Source organism: Aptenodytes forsteri, unplaced genomic scaffold (genome assembly GCF_000699145.1).
Source record: "Aptenodytes forsteri isolate BGI_AS27 unplaced genomic scaffold, ASM69914v1 Scaffold356, whole genome shotgun sequence".
Taxonomy (NCBI): Eukaryota; Metazoa; Chordata; class Aves; order Sphenisciformes; family Spheniscidae; genus Aptenodytes; species Aptenodytes forsteri.
Window position 1 is genome coordinate 1,659,394 of NW_008795436.1, and position 19,547 is coordinate 1,678,940.

At 37.0% G+C, this 19,547-nt stretch overlaps 1 protein-coding gene across 1 annotated transcript in view; it reads right to left on the minus strand.

Moving 5' to 3' along the window:
• LOC103900388 (neural-cadherin) overlaps positions 1–19,547 on the minus strand; it is a 77,900-nt gene that overhangs the window by 47,882 nt on the left and 10,471 nt on the right. The window contains exons 3-4 of the mRNA XM_009281058.2: positions 2,712–2,909; positions 1,403–1,628 (exon numbers count right to left, since the gene is read on the minus strand). Coding sequence (XP_009279333.2) covers positions 1,403–1,628; positions 2,712–2,909 — 424 coding nt within the window. The remainder of the gene's footprint in view (positions 1–1,402; positions 1,629–2,711; positions 2,910–19,547) is intronic.

Sequence of the window (19,547 nt, forward strand, 5' to 3'; positions counted from 1 at the left end):
CTTTCATCGGATCAGCCTGCCCATGCAGCTAGCATATTAGCACTAGTGGCAGACCAAAGGAAGAGAAAGATTTGGTAACGCTCCTCTGCTCAGCAGCAGTCTTCAATCAGCCTACAATTGTGAAATCCTAAACCCAGAAATCCAGTGCATGACAGCAACTGTTTTCCTGCGTACGTGTGTAATTGGTCCAATTTAAGTATCAGAACTTTAGGATTGTACATGGATTTTCATGACTATTTCTGATCAACACGCAACAGGAAACCACTTTCACTGGGCGTGTATTCAAACCTCTTCTGACATAATAACAACCGCATTAAACACTTCATTCCTTTCGGATATTACCAAGTAATCTGGCAAACTGACTAACCTACTGTCATCTTAGGTGTGCAAACCTATTTTTAAATAGTGATAAAAAATACTTATAAAGAATTTCATTATTTTTAATCCTAAACATTATTGAACCCAAGATGGCATGTACCTGTTAGGTATTGTAGCATTTTGCAGTTCTTGCATTTCTTTTATGCCTGTGGTATTTAAGTTTATTGCAGTTTTAAAGAAAACCCTCGTTATCTACTATTAACAGTTGCTAATTTTTTTTTATCTTAACACACCTTGGTTATTTAGACACTGTAAAACTGAATGTTGTAGACTGAACAGTAAAACACAACACTACAGATAATATAATATTGAATGTTGTAGACTGAACAGTAAAATACAACACTACAGATAATATAATAACAGTTGTATGGCCACACAAGGAAGACGTTTACTGAACAAAAATATTCTCAATTCAACTGCAAGAGGAAGTGTTTGCCCTAAAACCAAAACAGTCTGGGACAGACAGAACCGAGTATTCAGGTGGACCTATGTTACTAACATTTTCTGTGATATTTAGATCCACGTGGTTATACAAAGGATGGAAAAATAAAATTACAAGTTTTGTGGCATCTTCATTTTTGCTCAGTTTGTCACCGTGACTGATGAAGACAGCAAAGACAGTCTTTTTGGTTTTTCTCGTTTTCACTTGATGGAGAAGGCAACTCTCCAAATTTGACACATAAAATTTATATATTCTTTCATACCAGGATATCTTTCCTCATGATGTAACAGTTCTAATTTATATTCTGCATTTTGTCTGAAAATTAAGACACAATGAACATCTGCTAATACTTTCCATATCATTTCAAAAAGCAAGAAACTATAATTATTCAATACTGCTTTTCTGTATAAAAGGGTAACTAAAAAATACATCAAACTGTATTCTTGATCAATTCTATTAAGATATCTGAATTGCTACTCACAGTATCTATTTATGATTCACAAACAATACTGAGGCTTTGGGGAGATCGCACAGAAGTTAAACTAGGAACACACTCTCACCGCATTATTAACTGTTACTTACGATTTTCCTTGTGGCATACTTTCAGGAACATAAACAAAGTATGATATGTTGGTGAACTGTGGTGGTCGAAATCCAGCAATTACAGAGACAGAGGCTGGAGACCCTCTGCTTCCAAGTTTATCTGCTGCTAGTACAGTCAGTAAATACTCCTTGTCCCTCACCAATGGCAAACCTGTTGTTTTAACCCAGCCAGTGTCCTTTTCAACTTCAAATCTGTCTTCACCACCTAAAAAGAACAGATCCACAAATTGTTGTCAGCAAGAACATTTTTACTTGATTAAAATTAAGAGGAGAATACGGTATCAATTCCCAAGTTGGTTTTGGCTTAGAATCAGCATGCACACAAAAATTTGAAAGTTTGTTTAGAACTTAGAAATCAGTAATGACACTCATGATTAGATTTCTAAGTTGCATTTTACTTCTCTGGACAATTATCACTCTTCTTTATCCTCCAATACTTTGCTGTTGTTTGACCCTAAATATCCCTTACCAGAGAATACCCTGCTAGAGTCCTGGCCAAGAGGAACAAATTCACCTTTGGAGCGCTATTGCTACTCCCCTTCTGCTTAGACAGTTTTGAACTATTACTGAAGTTTCTTTTAAGACACCCCACAAAGAAAATTATTCATGAGTCTGTACTAGCTTTGCAAAGCTAAGGCACAACCCAGACCCTTAAAAATTTGTTAGAAATGAACCAGAAGCACAACTCCTGCAAGGGAGAAGGAACGTTAACCCTCTCCGCCCAACAAACTGTGCTCCACACACTGCCCTATCTCATAAACAGGCAGTCCAGCAGAGAGGTGCTGACTAGTGCTGCCACTGCCATCCCCTCGCTAAAGTCCTGAGGAGTACTGACTGCTCCAGCCCCCATCATCCCCCAGGACACAATCTGGACAGGAACCCAACTTTGCAGGGAGAACACACTTCAAATCTGGCAAATCTGTCCGTACTCTCAATAAAAGTTGACTTTTCTCACACACAGAGCTGAAGGCTTATGAACCTTTTGCAGGAGGCTGCCACTGCCATCCCCTCGCTAAAGTCCTGAGGAGTACTGACTGCTCCAGCCCCCATCATCCCCCAGGACACAATCTGGACAGGAACCCAACTTTGCAGGGAGAACACACTTCAAATCTGGCAAATCTGTCCGTACTCTCAATAAAAGTTGACTTTTCTCACACACAGAGCTGAAGGCTTATGAACCTTTTGCAGGAGGAAGGGAAGATCTTTCACTAACAAAACTGAGGATAAAAGACAAAAAAGTCACAATAGTGAAGCCTAATACACAGGGAATGAGAGGGTTAAAATTTACCGTCCAAGAGAAAATATTCTACAGCTCCATGGATCCCTTCATCTGCATCCACAGCAAGCAGCTTGTATACTTCAGTACCTCCTGCAGCTTCAGGGGAAACCACAGCCAAGAATGGGAAGGGCTCCATGGCCCATTCAGGTACGTTGTCATTCACGTCTGTCACAGTAAGTGACAAGTGCACCAAGTACCAATCCTTTCCTAATGGTCACAGAAAAATGAAGAAATACTTAGCTACTTAATGGCACTCAGAGTAACAGAAACATGTATCAATTCCTAAGTGTGTATTGTCTGCAATATTGTTGGCATGTAATCCAGAAAAACTTGGGTTTTAAGGCTCTTCTGCAATTAACAGCATCCAGATGCAATGGGGGGAAAAAATAACCAGCACAAGTACTGCTGAACTGCAAGATCAGGGCCACCCATATTACATTCTACCAATACCTCTTTTTAGGAAAGATCAAACATTCTTAAATGTTCAAAATTTAAATACATGTTTTCTGAAGTTTTTTTGCTGATACAAAAAAAAGTATCAAGAAATATTTTGTTTATGCAATGATTACAGCAACGATGCCAAAAAATTCTAACCAATCTACCCTAACTACTGATTCTCCTGGTTAGAAAGTTCACTGAAATCCTGGTTGGATTTCAGAAAACCACTGAAATATGGTTTTCACTTCTAGTGAAGATTAAATGCTGTTAAAAAACAAACAAACAAAACCCCAAAAACAAACCACCACAAAATGGAACTATTCAATTCTCCAAAAATCGACAACAGAAGAGCCTTAAAAATTGAGGAAAAAGTATTTGTTATACCTCTGCCATTATTAAATCAATCAGTGAAGACAGTAGAGCTCCTAAACAAGTAATAAATATCAGGCAGGTATTGCTGAAAAGGTGGCAGACAGGAAAAATGTCAGACTGAAGAAACTGCTCTGAAATCTCCAGGAATGGAGTTAAGCATTCCTGTTAAAGGAAGAAAGAATGGGAAAATATCCTGGGTGAAGAAAGTTTCTGAACACAAGACCAAAGGATAGGATTAAAATCTTCACATTCCAAAGAAAGCAAAGTGATACAGAGGACAAAGCCATTTTCTCCTTAATAAATTTATATATACTTTCAACTGAAAAAAATGCTTCCTTCAATCACACACAGCTAGCTCAGATTTTGAAGCAGCTTAGCTGAGGTAACACAAGATGGTGACAAAGTATTTTTTTTTGTAACTGATAAATATTATCAGTAACATCAGGGGACACAGTATAAATATAACTTAGGCCTTTTGGCCAGCTTGGCTCCAAGTGGACTGGCACTGAACTTGTAAAAAGTTTTGCTACAGAAGCCAACTTGAGTGTTCCTGCAGTCCGTATTTAATGCCTCTGGCTCCAGAAGAGCAGTGTATGCACACCCTGCCTGACGCTGAAAGCAGTACAACTGCATTGACATGGCACTAGGCCCCAGCTAACAAGCCTGGGGAAGTGAAAGGGAATGTGGTCCAGGTAAAAACAGCTGTCCACATTTACAACACGATTTATCCACAAGTTTAATAACGGATGTAAAGTCAGAATTTTTAAAGCTGATGGTGTTAAAACTTCATTTCAGTGTGTATTTATTATTTATATATACATGAAAACATATCTACACACACGCATTTATTTTCAAAATAGCTTTACAGGAACTGAAACAACATACAAAGAAGAACATCTAAAATTATCATTTTAATTTAAATCTAATTAATAATACAAAGAATTTAGTATTTAAGACACTAAATATAAAGTGTTGCCAAAATGTCTAATCTTGTAAACAGTGTTATCTTGTTAAGAAGGAATATTCTCCCAGGAAGGAGTGCCACTTAGGCTGAACAGCTGTACTCTCTCTCTCTCTCCACTTCCTTAATTGCAGCATTACATCCCTCTCCAAAAAAAATCCATGTTCCAACTAAAACACATTATTTTTGTCTGATGTATACATTTACTGACATTACCCCTTCACTCCCACAGCAGCACTAATACATCTTTCACATCAGCCTCTTGCAAGCTTCAGCTTTTCATAATTAGGAACCTCTGTCTGATGGCAAGTGGCATATTTAGTACGCCGTATCATAATCTGCAATCTATAAACAACCAGTAAGTGGATTGTCGTAAAGAAAACTCCTTGGTGCTCTGATTAACAAAGTCAAATGTAAGTTTCTTAGTTTAGATTCCTGAGACTTAATCCATCATGACCTTTGAGTACTTTCTGTTCTTATCCAGAAAATTTTCTGAGTAGAAAAATCAGCATTCACCCAAGAATCACAGATGTTCTTCTTAGTTAAACTTGTAAAACTGTATTAATTCATCTGAATTTTAGAACTGTAACTGTGAATACATCGCTTTTTTTTTTTCCCTTTCTCTAAAGAGCAACAGAAAGTGTATTGACAGCAACTTGTTAAATCCAAATGAATTTCTTTGTAATTATATCCTGTACTCAGAATCTAATGTTCCAGGGAATATAATATTAGCTTAAGAGAGCACATATGAAAAAACGGTGGCTACAGCAAAACCAAACTTCTAATTTATCAAACAGTAAATCACAGAAGCAATCAGTTTCCTGAAAAATAACCTTAAACATGCCTTGCACCATTGTAGAACATGGATACCTACAACACATATTTTTACATTTTTGTGGAAAAATTCTCAGTTACCATGTACACCCAAGTCCTACAAAGTCTTCTCGACCCTGAGACAAATTGTGTGTGTTATGTATTGCACTTCTGCAGTCAGAAGTGTTGGGAGGCCTGGTGTAAAGATGCTCAATTCGGCTTCTCTAGCCGAATGTTCTTTATAATATTGCATGTGAAGCCAAGTTTCCAAAGATAAACTCGAATTATTTCATTATAAAAAAAGACTGACACTGAGGTGAGACTACTGCTACTGCATTGTCCTCGTAGTCACCCAGGTATAATTCTCTTCAACATTTAGACAGACTCTGTGAAAGCAGCTGCATGCTTTCTCCTCTGCTTGCAGATGCTGTTAAACTGCACAGCACAAAAGAAGCCAGAAGGAGCATCAAAAAAACATCCAAAAATCATGATGTAAAAAGTAGCAGCATAGATACTATTTCCCACTACCATACTAAATAGAACCAGATATGTTTCAAAGATACGTGTTTCATGTCAGAATGTGTGTTCCAGAACTCCCAGGGCAGCCAGTCCAAGACACCTGAAGAAACTGCAGAGATGGGAACTTGTTAGATGCTGATCTGAGTCTGAGGTTGAAATACATCACAGTGACCCACAACAGGGCAAGTTCTAAATGAGAAGTGCCAAATGAGATCAGTGCCTCCTTGAACGCTCCAAAGATTTTAATTAAAAGGTTGTCCAAAAAGAGTAAGTGCAAAAGGGAGAAGTTAGTGTCAAAATTGCCTGTCTCTTCTCGAAAGAACAGGTCTTGCGGAAGCTGTCACAAGTTTGTAAATACCCACTATTAGCTTAGTTTGCCTGGGCATACTGCAGGCTTAAAATAGCAAGCACTAAATTAGAAGCTGAGTTAAGAACCTGTGGAAATCTGCCTCTATAATAGCAAGATCTATCAAGGTTTTGAGTGCCACTTTGGTAACCCTGCCAGGAGTAGAGAAGTTACTGATTTTTGTCTCTCTGGAGTCTGGAAATCAATACCCTAATCAGCCCGTGAACTCATTCTGTTTCAAGTTCTGCTCAAGTTCTTAACATGCATGTATTCCTCTATCCAAAAACAAGTCATAATTGAAAAGTAACTGATTTTTATTGAACAAGAAGTAATAAACCTGGATACAAATTCCACTCTTGCCACTTACTGATTGTCAGTTCACTGAACATTAATGTGCTGGTACTTAGTACATAATTACAACTGAGAAATACCTCTTTAAGGAAACTGTGGAAAACTACATCAGGACTGAGATTAATCCTCACATGCCCTAGCAAACTTTATTAATCAAAAACTAAAAGGACTTGGACATGTTCCTCCAGGTACTTGTGTTTTAATAGTTAAGAGACCTTAATGTCATTTGACATCTTGGCAAGATCAAAGCTTTCAGCAATATGTTGGTTACCTCTGAAACATCTGAATACTCTTCAGAATTTTGTTAGGATAGTCAGCAGGAACTGCAATGCACATAATCAAAGAGACAGGCGTAAGTGTCTCTCTTGACCAGTATATGTAACCACTGCATATGACCTTACAGATCTTATTGGTATGTTATCTTCTTCCATCAGCCATAGGCAATCTGAGTCACAAGCGAAAATACTAAATAAATCATCATGATTTCGCTTTCAGATAAAGGCAGTCTGGAGGAAAATTACCGTAAGTAAGTTTTCCCTTGACTGCATACCATATATCAAAGCAAAAACTGTAACAGAAACACTGAACAGGACTGTACTTCTCTGCACAGAGACCTACAAATGTGACCTGACAACTTGTAGAAACAACATCAGGGTGTCCAATGAAGCATGATCGGACAAGGACTTGCCAGAGGACAACGAGTGTGATGAAGAGACTGACATGGACAATAATGTGTAATATATGTATGTCTAGCAGGACAACACATTAAGAATTTCAAAGTATATGTTCATGAACATGATTTTTTTAAAGCATAACTCCACATTCTAACAAGCGCAGCAAATATTTAGAAGTTTTTCATTTGTTGTAATTATCATTATGTATACATTACAAAATGCAGTCTCATATTTTGTAACTGACATAGCTGCTTTCCTACAGAATAGTTGTTTTCCTACAGAATGGAGCTTAAACCGGACCTTTAATTTTTAATAAGGTATATAAAATTAATTTTCTTCCCTATTTATGAAAATGATTTGTGCTTCAAGACAGTGGAAGGAAGGAAGGAAATTTTAGAAACATACATCTCTTGATAGTTAAGGTGTCTCAATGCTTCCTTCCATCAAAACACCCCCACATAAGTATCTTGCAGATATATTAATTATACATATACATCAGTATATTAATAGTAGTAGTACACTGTTATGTATCTGCAGTCATATATTATGATTAATAGTAGTTTATTAGTAGTGTATAAGTAGTACATGTGCAGTAATAGAGCTACATTACGGGAGAAATAATATGTTAAAATTCCACTCAAAATCTTAGCAGAAACAGCTTAAAACCGGTAATCCTCTGTGGATTTGGGTTAAGTCCTACAAACACACAGACAAGTTCTACTTATCTGTGGTGAATACCAGGCCCCGATGACAAGTGGAGATACCTGCAACTATATTCAGCAGTGTAAGTCAGCCCACTACTGAGATCCTAAGTCAGAAATCTGACACAGGCTTAACTATCCCTAAAAGAATTTTCAAACTGTTTTGCAACACACTACCAATAAGAATTTCCTCAATATTAAACACTAGATACTGGATTTTCAAGCCAGGCACATCATAGATATCTTACACAATGCCATCCATTCAAAAAAATCCTACTAAAAGAGTATTTCTGCTAATTACATTGTTGGCACATATGTAGATTTTGCATTTGACAGATTTTCCTCCCTAGCTTCAGACAACAGAAAAATTTAAATTGTTTTCTCACAGATACTGAGCAACAAGAGATAAAACTCAAGATGGCTCTTGCTGCACATAAACATGACAGTAACATAACACTGGAACATCTTAAATTAAAGATTAGTATTTTTAGAAGTCATATAGAAAATAATACTTCATATTCAAAAGGGTAAAATCATCTTTGTATTTGATCACGAAGTATTTTTTCCTATTTTTTCTTATTTTTTTCTTATTTTTCTTCACTACAGAAACTAATGAAAACAGATTCTGTGAGCAGATTGCTTTTCCCACATGTTTGCAAACACCACTTATTTGCCCTTTGCAATATCAAAACTAAGCCCTCTCTACAGCTCCCTTTTCAATTGATATAAAAAAATAAAACTAAAATTATAATATCTAGTCAGATGTTTTTCCTACTTTAGCTGCTTATTTCCCTATTAGAGTCAATTCGTGTAACATCAAAAATCCTTCTTAGGGCAGCTCATCCTGAAGTCTGCTTTTTCTCTGATATTCCCTCCAGTTGGAATTACTTCCTTTTAACTTAATATTACTGACAAAAGCTGCAGCACTGAAATTCATTCCCTATCACCAAAATCAATCTTCATAATCCACTGCTGAAACCTCATCACAGGTATCTATCGATAATTGCTTATTTTTCATGCCTATCTGTGGTTGAAAACTGATAAACAGAAGGATTTATTATACTGCCTTACTCTGAATTCAAACTACATTAGGTAACGTAATACACTAGCTGGCCCAAGTTTCTGCTTACAGGAAATATATGATATGCCATGACTCACAATTTTCATCCTTTGGAAAAAAAAATACATAAGCAAAGTATTAACTGACTTGCTGGGAAGTTTAACCATAGTAAAAATGCTCTTTAAAAGCATCAGTAAGCAACTAAAAAAAAAAAAATTAGAGAAAGAGTCTCTAAAATATCTTTCTTTAGGTCTGCCTGTAGGCAAATTTCTAGATCCATACGGCTAATGAAATCAGTTCTCTACCAACATACTCTGAGTAAGAATTACATCAACATAATCGAACTGTTGGTTTCTATAGCAGAAGCATTTCAAAGAATGTCACAATTTATCTACATAATGTCCCTAGGTGTTAAGACTTCCATTGGTTTATGTTAGACCAATTTTAGCGCTACACCTGTTTAGCCTTTCAATAGATGTAAAGAACACAGGCACCTCAGCTATCTGAGAAAACTCATTTAGTAAAATCAAGATTACTGTACACCCAATAACATTCCTTCAAGTTCACAAGGTCCAAGCCATAATACAGACAGGATTTCTGCAATATCTAAAATCTTCCTAGTTTAAGACAAAATTCACTTTTTTGAAAGGAAGTCACTTCTCCAAGAAAAAGCATGAAAACCTGTTATTCAAATGCCTTTCAGAAAACAGCAGTGCAGATCAAGGACAGTGTCTGCCGTCAGCATCCTCGTTAGACTCCTTTTTCCAAATCTCCATGATCAAAAGGCAGACAGTGCCTCATTAAGCACAGTTGTTAAGATTGAGAAGCTTTAATAAAGGCGGAGTTAAATATATAGGAGAAAACATAACATTTTAAATTAACTATTCAAAGTTAGAAATTTGATCCTTTGGTGAGATACAAACCACATTTGTATAATAAAATAAACTGTTCTTATTAAAAAAAAGACAACAAAAAAACCAAAACCAGACTCAACAGGAAAAAACCTTAATACACATATACTATGAAGACTGGGTTACATACTTTGTCCAAAAAGCGTAGGAAAATTTCTAATAAATAGAGTGTCACAATCTTGTAAAATAATTAATAATTTTTCATGTCAAATTTAAGACATATAGAGGGACTTAATATTCAGAAGGAACAGAAAGCCCTCTCAAAATCATGAACCTCTAGGTGAGTCCAAGTTAAAGACTTGTCAAAATTGAAGAACATACTGAAAATTACAAGAAGCAACCAAATATCTTGATCGGATAATCGTTCCTTTCTTTTAGGTTCTTCACTAGTTCTTTATGGATCTACCAAATCCAGGTTTATCTGAAAAAACTCTTTTGTGGTGTTCACCGTTATTTTTCTAGGAAAGGGTTTCAATGTAAAGTAACATGAACTAGCTCCTCCAACCTGATATTGAAGTCGGGTTATAAAGACTCATTGGATTGCACACAGACACTGCAAACTAATAAATCCTGTCCTTTCATACAGCAACTGAAAAAAAAATATTCCCCCACCTACCTGTATATTGTTACACCGAGGGTGGCAGGAAGGAGAAGACAGCTTTAATACTTAATCATTCAGTTAACAACAACTTTTGAATGTTACACTGGTTAAAACAAGCCTTGAAAATCATGCGTGCTGAAATAGTTTGATTGCAATTTCAAATACTGTAAGTTGGAGTTGCCTCTAAACCCATCTCTTTTCACCATGTCAAATTATAAAAGATGCTGTCAATCTGTGAAATCCAACGTATTCTCAGACTTCTGATTTCATTAGGATTATATGACTGTCTTTTCTCTCAAAAATTGAATGGATACTTTTGTAAGACGAGACTTGAAAATAAAATCCTTGTATTCGTTAAAAAATGTAGGCTTCTCTGCTTCAGTGTAATTGATAAAACTGATAATGCCAGACATTCCAATTTCAAAAATCTGACAATATAGAATATGTACTTGACTGAACATGTCTCTACAATTGTGGACAAATATTATACATTCCTTGAATGTACTGGGGGAAGAGGTATTATATTATTATGATTAAACAGTAGTGGGTGAGAAGCTAGGTTGCTCCTGGCATTTTTAGGTCATTTCAATTTATTTTTAAAAGGAGATTATGAGAATATTAGAAGTCTGGCAAGCCTTTAGGTCAGTATCGCTATTACATTCTGGTCTACATCTATGAGCAAATTAAGTATTCAAGTCAGTATTTTTCTTTTTGTTTAAGTTGCTCCAACTTCTAAGACTTTTACCTTAAACAGACAAATGTTTTTTGAAAACTCAGGATTTTGTTATTTTGGTTACTCCAAGTAAAATATTTTGGGTTTGGCTGAGAGGACGTTGTGGTTTTGATGAGGCTTTGCAAATATCATACTGAACTCTTAACACCTCACTCTTATAATACGTCTTCACGTAAAATATCTACTGACTTAAATTTTGGGAAGATACATTTCCAGAAAAAAAATCTTAATGTCCTAAGCTTCTAGCTGCAACCAGGAAAAATCTCTGTTCCCATTTTCATACCATAACATGAGATAAAAGCTACCGGTTATTGTACCCAGTCCTACTGTATAGCCTTAAAAAAATACAATTATGCACAAACATTTCTCTACTGTCATTTCTGAAAATTCATGAAGTATATGATGGGCTACTTTTAAGTACAGTGGTTTGCTCATTCATAAAACATAAACCTTCTAAAGAGATAACTTTGATGGGCTCAAGCTGTGGACAGCCCACATTCCCTCCTAATATGCCTTACCTTTTTTGCAGACCGAATAATGACAGTCTGTCATGTCTCTGTTCCTTACCCTCATCTGGCTTTTAAAATAGAAGTTAAAAAAACACCAGAAAACAAAAGCACAAAAGTAAAGAAAGCATCAGAGGAGCTAAAAGATCGTGGCAGAGTGGATCTTACTATAAATTACCAATTAAAAGAGAGTAAAGTGATAACCGTGTTATCAGGGACTTCCCAGTGTGGTATCCATCTGCTGAGAGTGGCAGACAGAAAAACCAAACATGCCCAGATGTGAAATAATTGACTACAAATTAGTAATCACAACAGACATCCTTAAATAACAAATCATGTGTCTTAATAAATTATTATTGATTGACAAAAAGCATTATCATAAGGAGAGGACTTAGCTAAAGAGGTAACAGCTACCGTACCACTGTAAGATGGGAAGTTCTCTTGAAATTTTCCTCAGAATTTCTTGGGGAAAATCTGGTTTGTTTCTCTGTAGCCCATCATGTGCAAGAAAAAAAAAAATGCCACCACAATCAGTAGCCTCACCAACACAGCCAGCTGTACTTCTGTGTATCATTATGCACAGAAAGTCTTTTGAACTAACATTCTCTGGACTGCAAACCTAAACACATGAAAGACAGGAAATCATTATTAATTTTCCAGAAAAAGAAAATGAAAAAGAGAAACCTGACCATGGCACCTCATGTATCAACATTTACATGCATCATCAGTAAACTGAAGCCTACTTGTACCACACAGAACTCTTGTCATTAGGGCTAGGAAAAAGCAATAAACTGTTAGCTGCTGAGTGCACTGTTATTACAGGGAGAAAGGACACTAGGCTGTGAGACTTCACAAACGTTTTTTTCCAGCAGGGAAGAAAGACTGACGAATCTCAGTTTCCATTTCAAACTGTGCTGAGGAGTAAGCTGTCATCTAGACAAAGCCTTCCTTACCTGTGTCAACCCTCTTCTGCTCTATTGCCCCCAACCGTCCTTATCCCAAAGCTGGCACTTCCTTAACACTGACTTTTATATGCAATTCCCATTTAAAGTAAAAAATTTTTATATGCATAAGATTAATCATCTAAGGCAATCAGATTTCCTATTTAAGAAATTATGACCTCTTTTATCAGAAAAAGGAAAAACAAAACTGGAGTTTTTGTCTGAAACACTGTATATTATTAAATACTGTATATTATTAAGTGAATCAAAAGGAAACTGTCTTCAAAATACTGAATTTGTCCCCTATTTACACCAAAAGACTTTGAAGTCAAAGGAAAATTTACTGTGGGCTAAGTCTCAGTCTCCCTTTCATTCTAAAACCTAAACTCAAACATACCAAGAAGGTTTAAAGACATTCTATCTACAAATTTGGACACTACACTGCTGAGACAAACTGAAAAAAAGAGAGGTTAGGAAAAACTGACAAAGAACTATTTCATAATCAAATAAAGTGTAACATAATTGCCATGTCAGTCAGAATCAATGCCCGATCGGAGATGATATAAACCAGCTTTGAGGAAGATCCTATCCATATGTTCTCTAATTTACAACTTCCATCAGATTAACAGATTTGTGCTGAAATTTAGTTAGATCTTAAAAAAAAAAAAAAAGCTTATTTCTTTTGCAGAAACTGAATGTTTGAGATGACAAACCGCCAGAAGATCTAAACAGCTTTGATGTTCAAGTCCCAGTAGTCTCACAAAGATATTTTTAATCTGACTGCTTGGAGTAGAAAGCATATACTATCAAAACATTCAGACTGAATAAACATCAGTATGGTGCTCTAAAGCTTCCCCAGACATTCCTTTCTACCACAAATAAGTAACATTCCAAACCTGTAAACACCCATAGTTGTTCCGAATGCACATAGAATGTACCTTTTCTTTTGACTTAATAGCATGAAACCCATTGCAGTTTAACAAAACACATCTGCTGGATAATAGCTGATGATTTCAAGTTAAGCCCAGTTTGATGTGTAACCGTTAACATGGTTGTAATTCATAGAAGAGGTAGTAAGAATTGTAAAAGACAAAACATCACCCAGAAGCTACTTAATTCTTAGGGATGATCCACACAGAATCAATACAGCTAGTAAGGGACTAAGGCCTCAGATAAAATTAAAACAGATGATCCTTGGCTTCCAAGCATGAAAACCTTCAAGGTTTAAAATATACACATCACTAAAATTGGTATCTCCACTCTATATGTCGAATTTAAACAGGACAAATATACTTAAAATATAAGTGACTGCTGTTAACTATTTGGAAGGCATGTCAAACATCACACTTAGTAAATCCTCTGATAAGAAAAAATGAACAACAGGGGATTACAAAGCTAATGCCCATGGATGAAGTAAGGTCAGAGGAGCTTGAGATGACAGAGGATTAGAGAGACAGGATCTTTCCTGCACTTCCCCAAGCATTAATGGAATAATAATGGCTCCTTCTCAAATTAAATGCTAGCTCTATGTTAAAATATTAATGTGTATGACACTAAGAAATTTTACCTTCTGTTCACTGGGTAAAACTTAAAATAGTATTACGCTTTTGTGAAGACTAAATAAATTGTGGCCCAATAAATGAAATGGGATAAAATCTGAAATGCTACAGAAAACGTGAGCATAACCATCACTCCTTCCAGGCAAGGTTAACTGAAGAATACAGCTCAGGGCTGGGTGATCAGTGGGGTCACTAAAGGAATTTGCTCATCAAGGACCATGTGCCAAAAAACATGCTCATGAAGTTAAACCCTGAAATTTCGGAATTCTGTTTAGCATCTTGTTGCTCAAACTAATGTATGAGTTTTTCTTGGTGTTCCTCTTTGGTTTGGGGTTGCGGGGTTTGTTTGTTTGTTGTTCTTTTGGCCAACGTATTTGTAAAATTACAAAAACCGTAAACATTGTTGGGTCATATTTCAATTTCAAATGAGTGGTTTCAGCCGTCTTAAGATTAAATTTTCTGTCCAATGTCCAGGCACAGCAACTTAAGCTCTCAAGGTAGTCACGGTACAGAGAATATTTTATACAAATGCACACATGCTGCTGCTGAAGTTGCATAATTTAACTGCCAAGGAGCAGCAAGGACAGGCTGCTCTGCAGGGTAAGGTCAAATGGGAGTCAAGGGTGACAGCAAGGCAGGCAGGGACTTCCCTGTCACTGAGCAAGAAGAGCAGAACAGCTCCCGTGACATAAACCTGGTCCATCCAACAGTCCAGTGGTCACCAGACAAATATGCAGTATCAGGTGTGCCTCGGGTCAAGCAGGAAGCCAAGTCAGCAAGGCAATGTCAGGGTCAGCAAGATGCACAGCCAAGTACAGCACACTCCTGGGGGAGCTCAGGAAAGGACCTGAGCTTAAGTGCAGCTCCTGAGACATGGGGCAGAGGCCACAGACAAGGCTTCTGACAACTAACTGTCTGATCCAAGGTTAGCCGGCTGCATTGTGTCAGAGCTGGCCTTGAACATGGACGGCCAAACCCAGGGAGCGGGGAGCTGCAGGGGCCCGTTACTGCACTCCAAGACCTGACAATCATGTTGGACAGGTCAGCCCTAATTGGAAAGGTAACATCCTACCAATCTATGAAAACTATTGACCTAAAGATTGATCTGTGATCTCTATTTCTTAAAACTGACTTCTGCCTGTTTTCAAACCTTCCTTCTTAGAAGTCATGTGAGGAACTCACCTGAACTTGAACTACAAAACAAGACAGTATCTCCTCTCTTGTCCAGGACCTGGAATTCTTACTCCTCCACAAGTACAGCAGAACCCACATCATAAAAAAGGCACTTAGCACTACAGGTCCAGATTTTCCTGTTACTGCTTCCAGAAAACATATGAACTATGTTAAAACTAAATCTACAAACTATCGAATGGCCACAAAAAGATACATGGTGAATAAACAGAACTAGTAACATACTATTTCCTCTATGGATTGCAGTTAATTTTACTGTAGCACTAAAATACACAAAATAATTACTTATTATTTCAAAGAATACCAAACAAATTATAGATTTTTTTGCCATCTATATTTAAAAAAAAAAAAAATCATGAAATTTATAACCAAAATATGTCCAGTCAAAAAGTAACTACAGCATGTAGCTGCACTGGTAATGACAACGGTGATAATAGTGATTTGTCCACACCACTACAATAAATCTTAAAGCTCAACTGCAACTTTGCCAAAAAACCCAACCCTGCATGTCGAAGAGTTGCTCATACTGCAAATGCCCCTCAAAGCTACCCCTACACAGGAAAATGTACACCAGCACCAAGCCTATGGTCACACCATACCGTTCGACTAAGAAATAACCCCAGGTAGTGAGGAGTGAATCTGTTACATTGGTAGCTACTTCCCATCCCAAGTGGAGTGAGCTAGGTTAGCTCATACCTTCAACAAGCTGCAACTCAGAGTGGGAAAACCCTCTTCTTCTATGAACATGTGGAAGATTATCTGGATATTGAGATGCTAAAGGTCTGGTTGCATCTGGAACAGTATTTACTTCAATGGAACACCAGCCCTGGACACACTGCCATGTTGATTATCCAGGACAGAATTGAGAGGAAGCAAACAGGAAAGTATTTAAAATTCTATTTTAGCTGAAGAGAAAAAATAAACAAACATGCAGCCTGTTACATATCCTTTGTGCTCCTCTGAATAAAAATTAATTCAGGAACAGGACATCTCCTACACGGTCCCATTTATGAACTAAAGGGTAAGGGCTGTCACATAAACTAGGAAGGAACGCTGCTGAATGTTGCCTTATTACCATCTACCAGTCTTCTTGCTACTATTTTGAGAATACTCAATCAGAAAGAAAAAACAAAACAAAACAAAACAAAACCAGTTTTTCTTCCTAGAGCTGTATTAGGACCACTTGTGCCACAATGCTTTTAAGCATTTTTTACTACTTTAGGTAATGAAGTGCACACTACCAATGCATCATAATAAACTACATTGAAAAGATAAAGGACAAAGAGGGTAGACTTTATGCTAAAACATCAAAAATCTTGTCTTATCCTTGACATCATTGCCTGGGTTGAGGAAGAGACTAATGCCAGAATTAAATATTGGTTAATTTTCAATTTCCAGCTACCAGGCAGCAAAAATTACGGGAGTAGAAAATGAAAAATATATTAAAGGACTTAATACAACTTTATACCACTTGAACTTAAATCAACATCTGATACCTTAAGTTCTAATACTAGAAAACGGACCGCGTAAGTTCTTACTAGAAAACGGTAGCTGCTGGAACGTTTATGGTTATGTACAATGTAAAATAAGCCAGCACAAATGTTAAAAGCAAAGCAAACAAACCGCAGAAAGAACCTGAATTTACACTTTTATTCACAACGAAATTCAGTGTAACCATCTCCACGCTTTAATTCATCCTGAGAGCTCACTTCCATAAATACGGATTTTTTTCCTGGAGCTTTTGCAATCTTCTGTATCTTCCTTATTTCAGGATTAAAACATCTAGTTCTGCTAGACATCTTTCTCCCTCTCCTATCCCATCCTTTTGGTTATCTTTTCTCACATTACTGAAGTTTCAATTGCAAGTAAGGAGAGAGACATAACTTTCTAAATCTGTTTCAAATACCTATGTATTTTAACTCCTATAAAATGAGAATGTAAGCATTCTGCAACTTAAGAGTTTTAAAGGTGTCAAGTCATTATTAACCTTTATCTGATGGAAAAAACTAGTACTAATAAAGGTGTATTTTTCTCCTTTAAACAAAGAAACTTAAAACCACTAGCATCTCAAATACACCATTTGTGCTGTCCACAATTAATTGCTGTCTACCTAGTCTCTGAGAGTCAGAATCTAGTTCTACATATTTCTTAGAGATTATTATCTTACTACTTCATACTACTACTAGTAATAATCAGGCTAATGGAAAACACTCCAAACTATTTAGTAAAACTACAAGATGGTGAAAAAAAAAAATCCCTGAAAATAAGTTAAAGTTAGTTCGGGTTTTTTTAACTGCATTAGCAAGCATTGCTTTGGAAATGAAGTCTCTGGCATGACAGAGTGACAAGCTTTGTTCCAGGCAATCTCAGACTTCTATATTCAGACTAGATAAGAGCAAAATTTACAATCACAAAAGTGAGGCTAGCAGTAACCGGGGGCAAGGTTAGCTACCACTTTTCTAACAACATCTTCTTGATCCTGACAGAGGGAGCTGTGACACCAACTAAGGGCTGAAACTTGAGCTACATGACAGAGTGGGTGAACGTCCCAGAAGCATACTCAGATTGACCCAACAGATTTTGTCACTGCCCCTGAGCAATGACATCCCCTTTGGCATGTAGCCTTGATCAAGATTGAGCAGTGAAGATAGGACACAGAAAGCGTTTGTGTTTTGGAAATTGGCCTATCAACATCTTGGTTAGCAGCCAAAGCTCAAGCTGGAACACAGCACAAAGCCAGTACAAGTGACTGACATCAATATGCTACAGCAATAGGCATGACAAAAACCAAGTGAGAACGAGAGAAGGATCTGAGAGTCGTTCCTCAGGACCAGAGTGAAACGAGTTGGTGATCTAGCCTGCTTCACAGGGGGGAGTATCCATGTCACTGAAACTGTCAGCACTAATTAGAGCCCTGTAGGCATCACCAGGGATTTAACAGGCACCCAGGAATAAACTGCCTCCTGCTCCTGTGGGCTGCCCCTCAGTCAGAAAACAGAAGAGATGAGGGAAAGGAATAGTGTGGGAAGCTTTTCATCTCTCCCGCCTGCGCTGCTCTGTGGCTAACAGAAGTTACTGCTGAGAAGTTAATAGTTTTCACAAGCACTGGAAGTCACGTAATACAAAACCCCTTCTAAACCTTTCCAAGATGAAGCCAACCAACTGATTTCTGCTGATACAATTTTCTCCAGAACACTCACATTCTAGACAATCTTCAGAACATTGTTACGATCACAAGTAACATGAAAATAACAAGAGACATGGTCAATGCATACTGATATCCACCATCCGGTGAATTAAAAATATGCTTAAACTAAACTGTATTTTCACAGGTGAAAAATATTAACCAAGATGACAACTCAAAATTAAAAAAGAATTTTAAAAAGTAATAGACATAATCAGCCAGAGATAAATGAAATGAGCTATTCTATTTAACTTGAGTAAGATCCTGTGAATGATGACAATTTAAATCACAAACATGCCATTTTAATGGTGCACATTGGACTCCTCAGATTTTTAAAAAAAGAGCAGCCACATAAACACAAAGCCACCAATCTTGCAAAAACTCACATCACGCTTGTGAGTCAGACATGCTTAACTTTAATAACGACTCAAAACTCAATGACTTCAGCGGCACGCTTCAAGTTAAGCATTCACAGGATCAGAGCTATGGGAAGCATTTTAATAGAAACCACTTGCGTGTAAGAAGCGCGGTATGTATAACATGCTTTGTCTCAACACGTATATAACATAAGTAACACTGGTTACACTACACATTTTCCATGCTGCTCATTAATGACTAAGAATTTTAACAGGTGAAATAGTTAAATTCTAATGAGCACCTTACTGCTCCAAGCATTTTTACATAGCTGTACAGTCCATAGTCACTAAACTGTGTAATGCTTCTTGTCACCTACAGTGTTTTAATATTAATAATTTACAGATTTAAAAGATCAAAACTACATTCCACGACAAAACAGCATATGACACCTGATGCTAAACCATCGCTATGTGCTTGTTGTCACTTGGGGACTTTTTACTCCTTAAAAGACAAGCCATCCTCCAACTTACTGACAGGACAAGACCACTACACCGTATAAGACACAACTTTTTTTGCAGCTGCAACCGCGGGGGGCCCTGTCCGCGCGCAGCCCCTGTCCTCACGCCC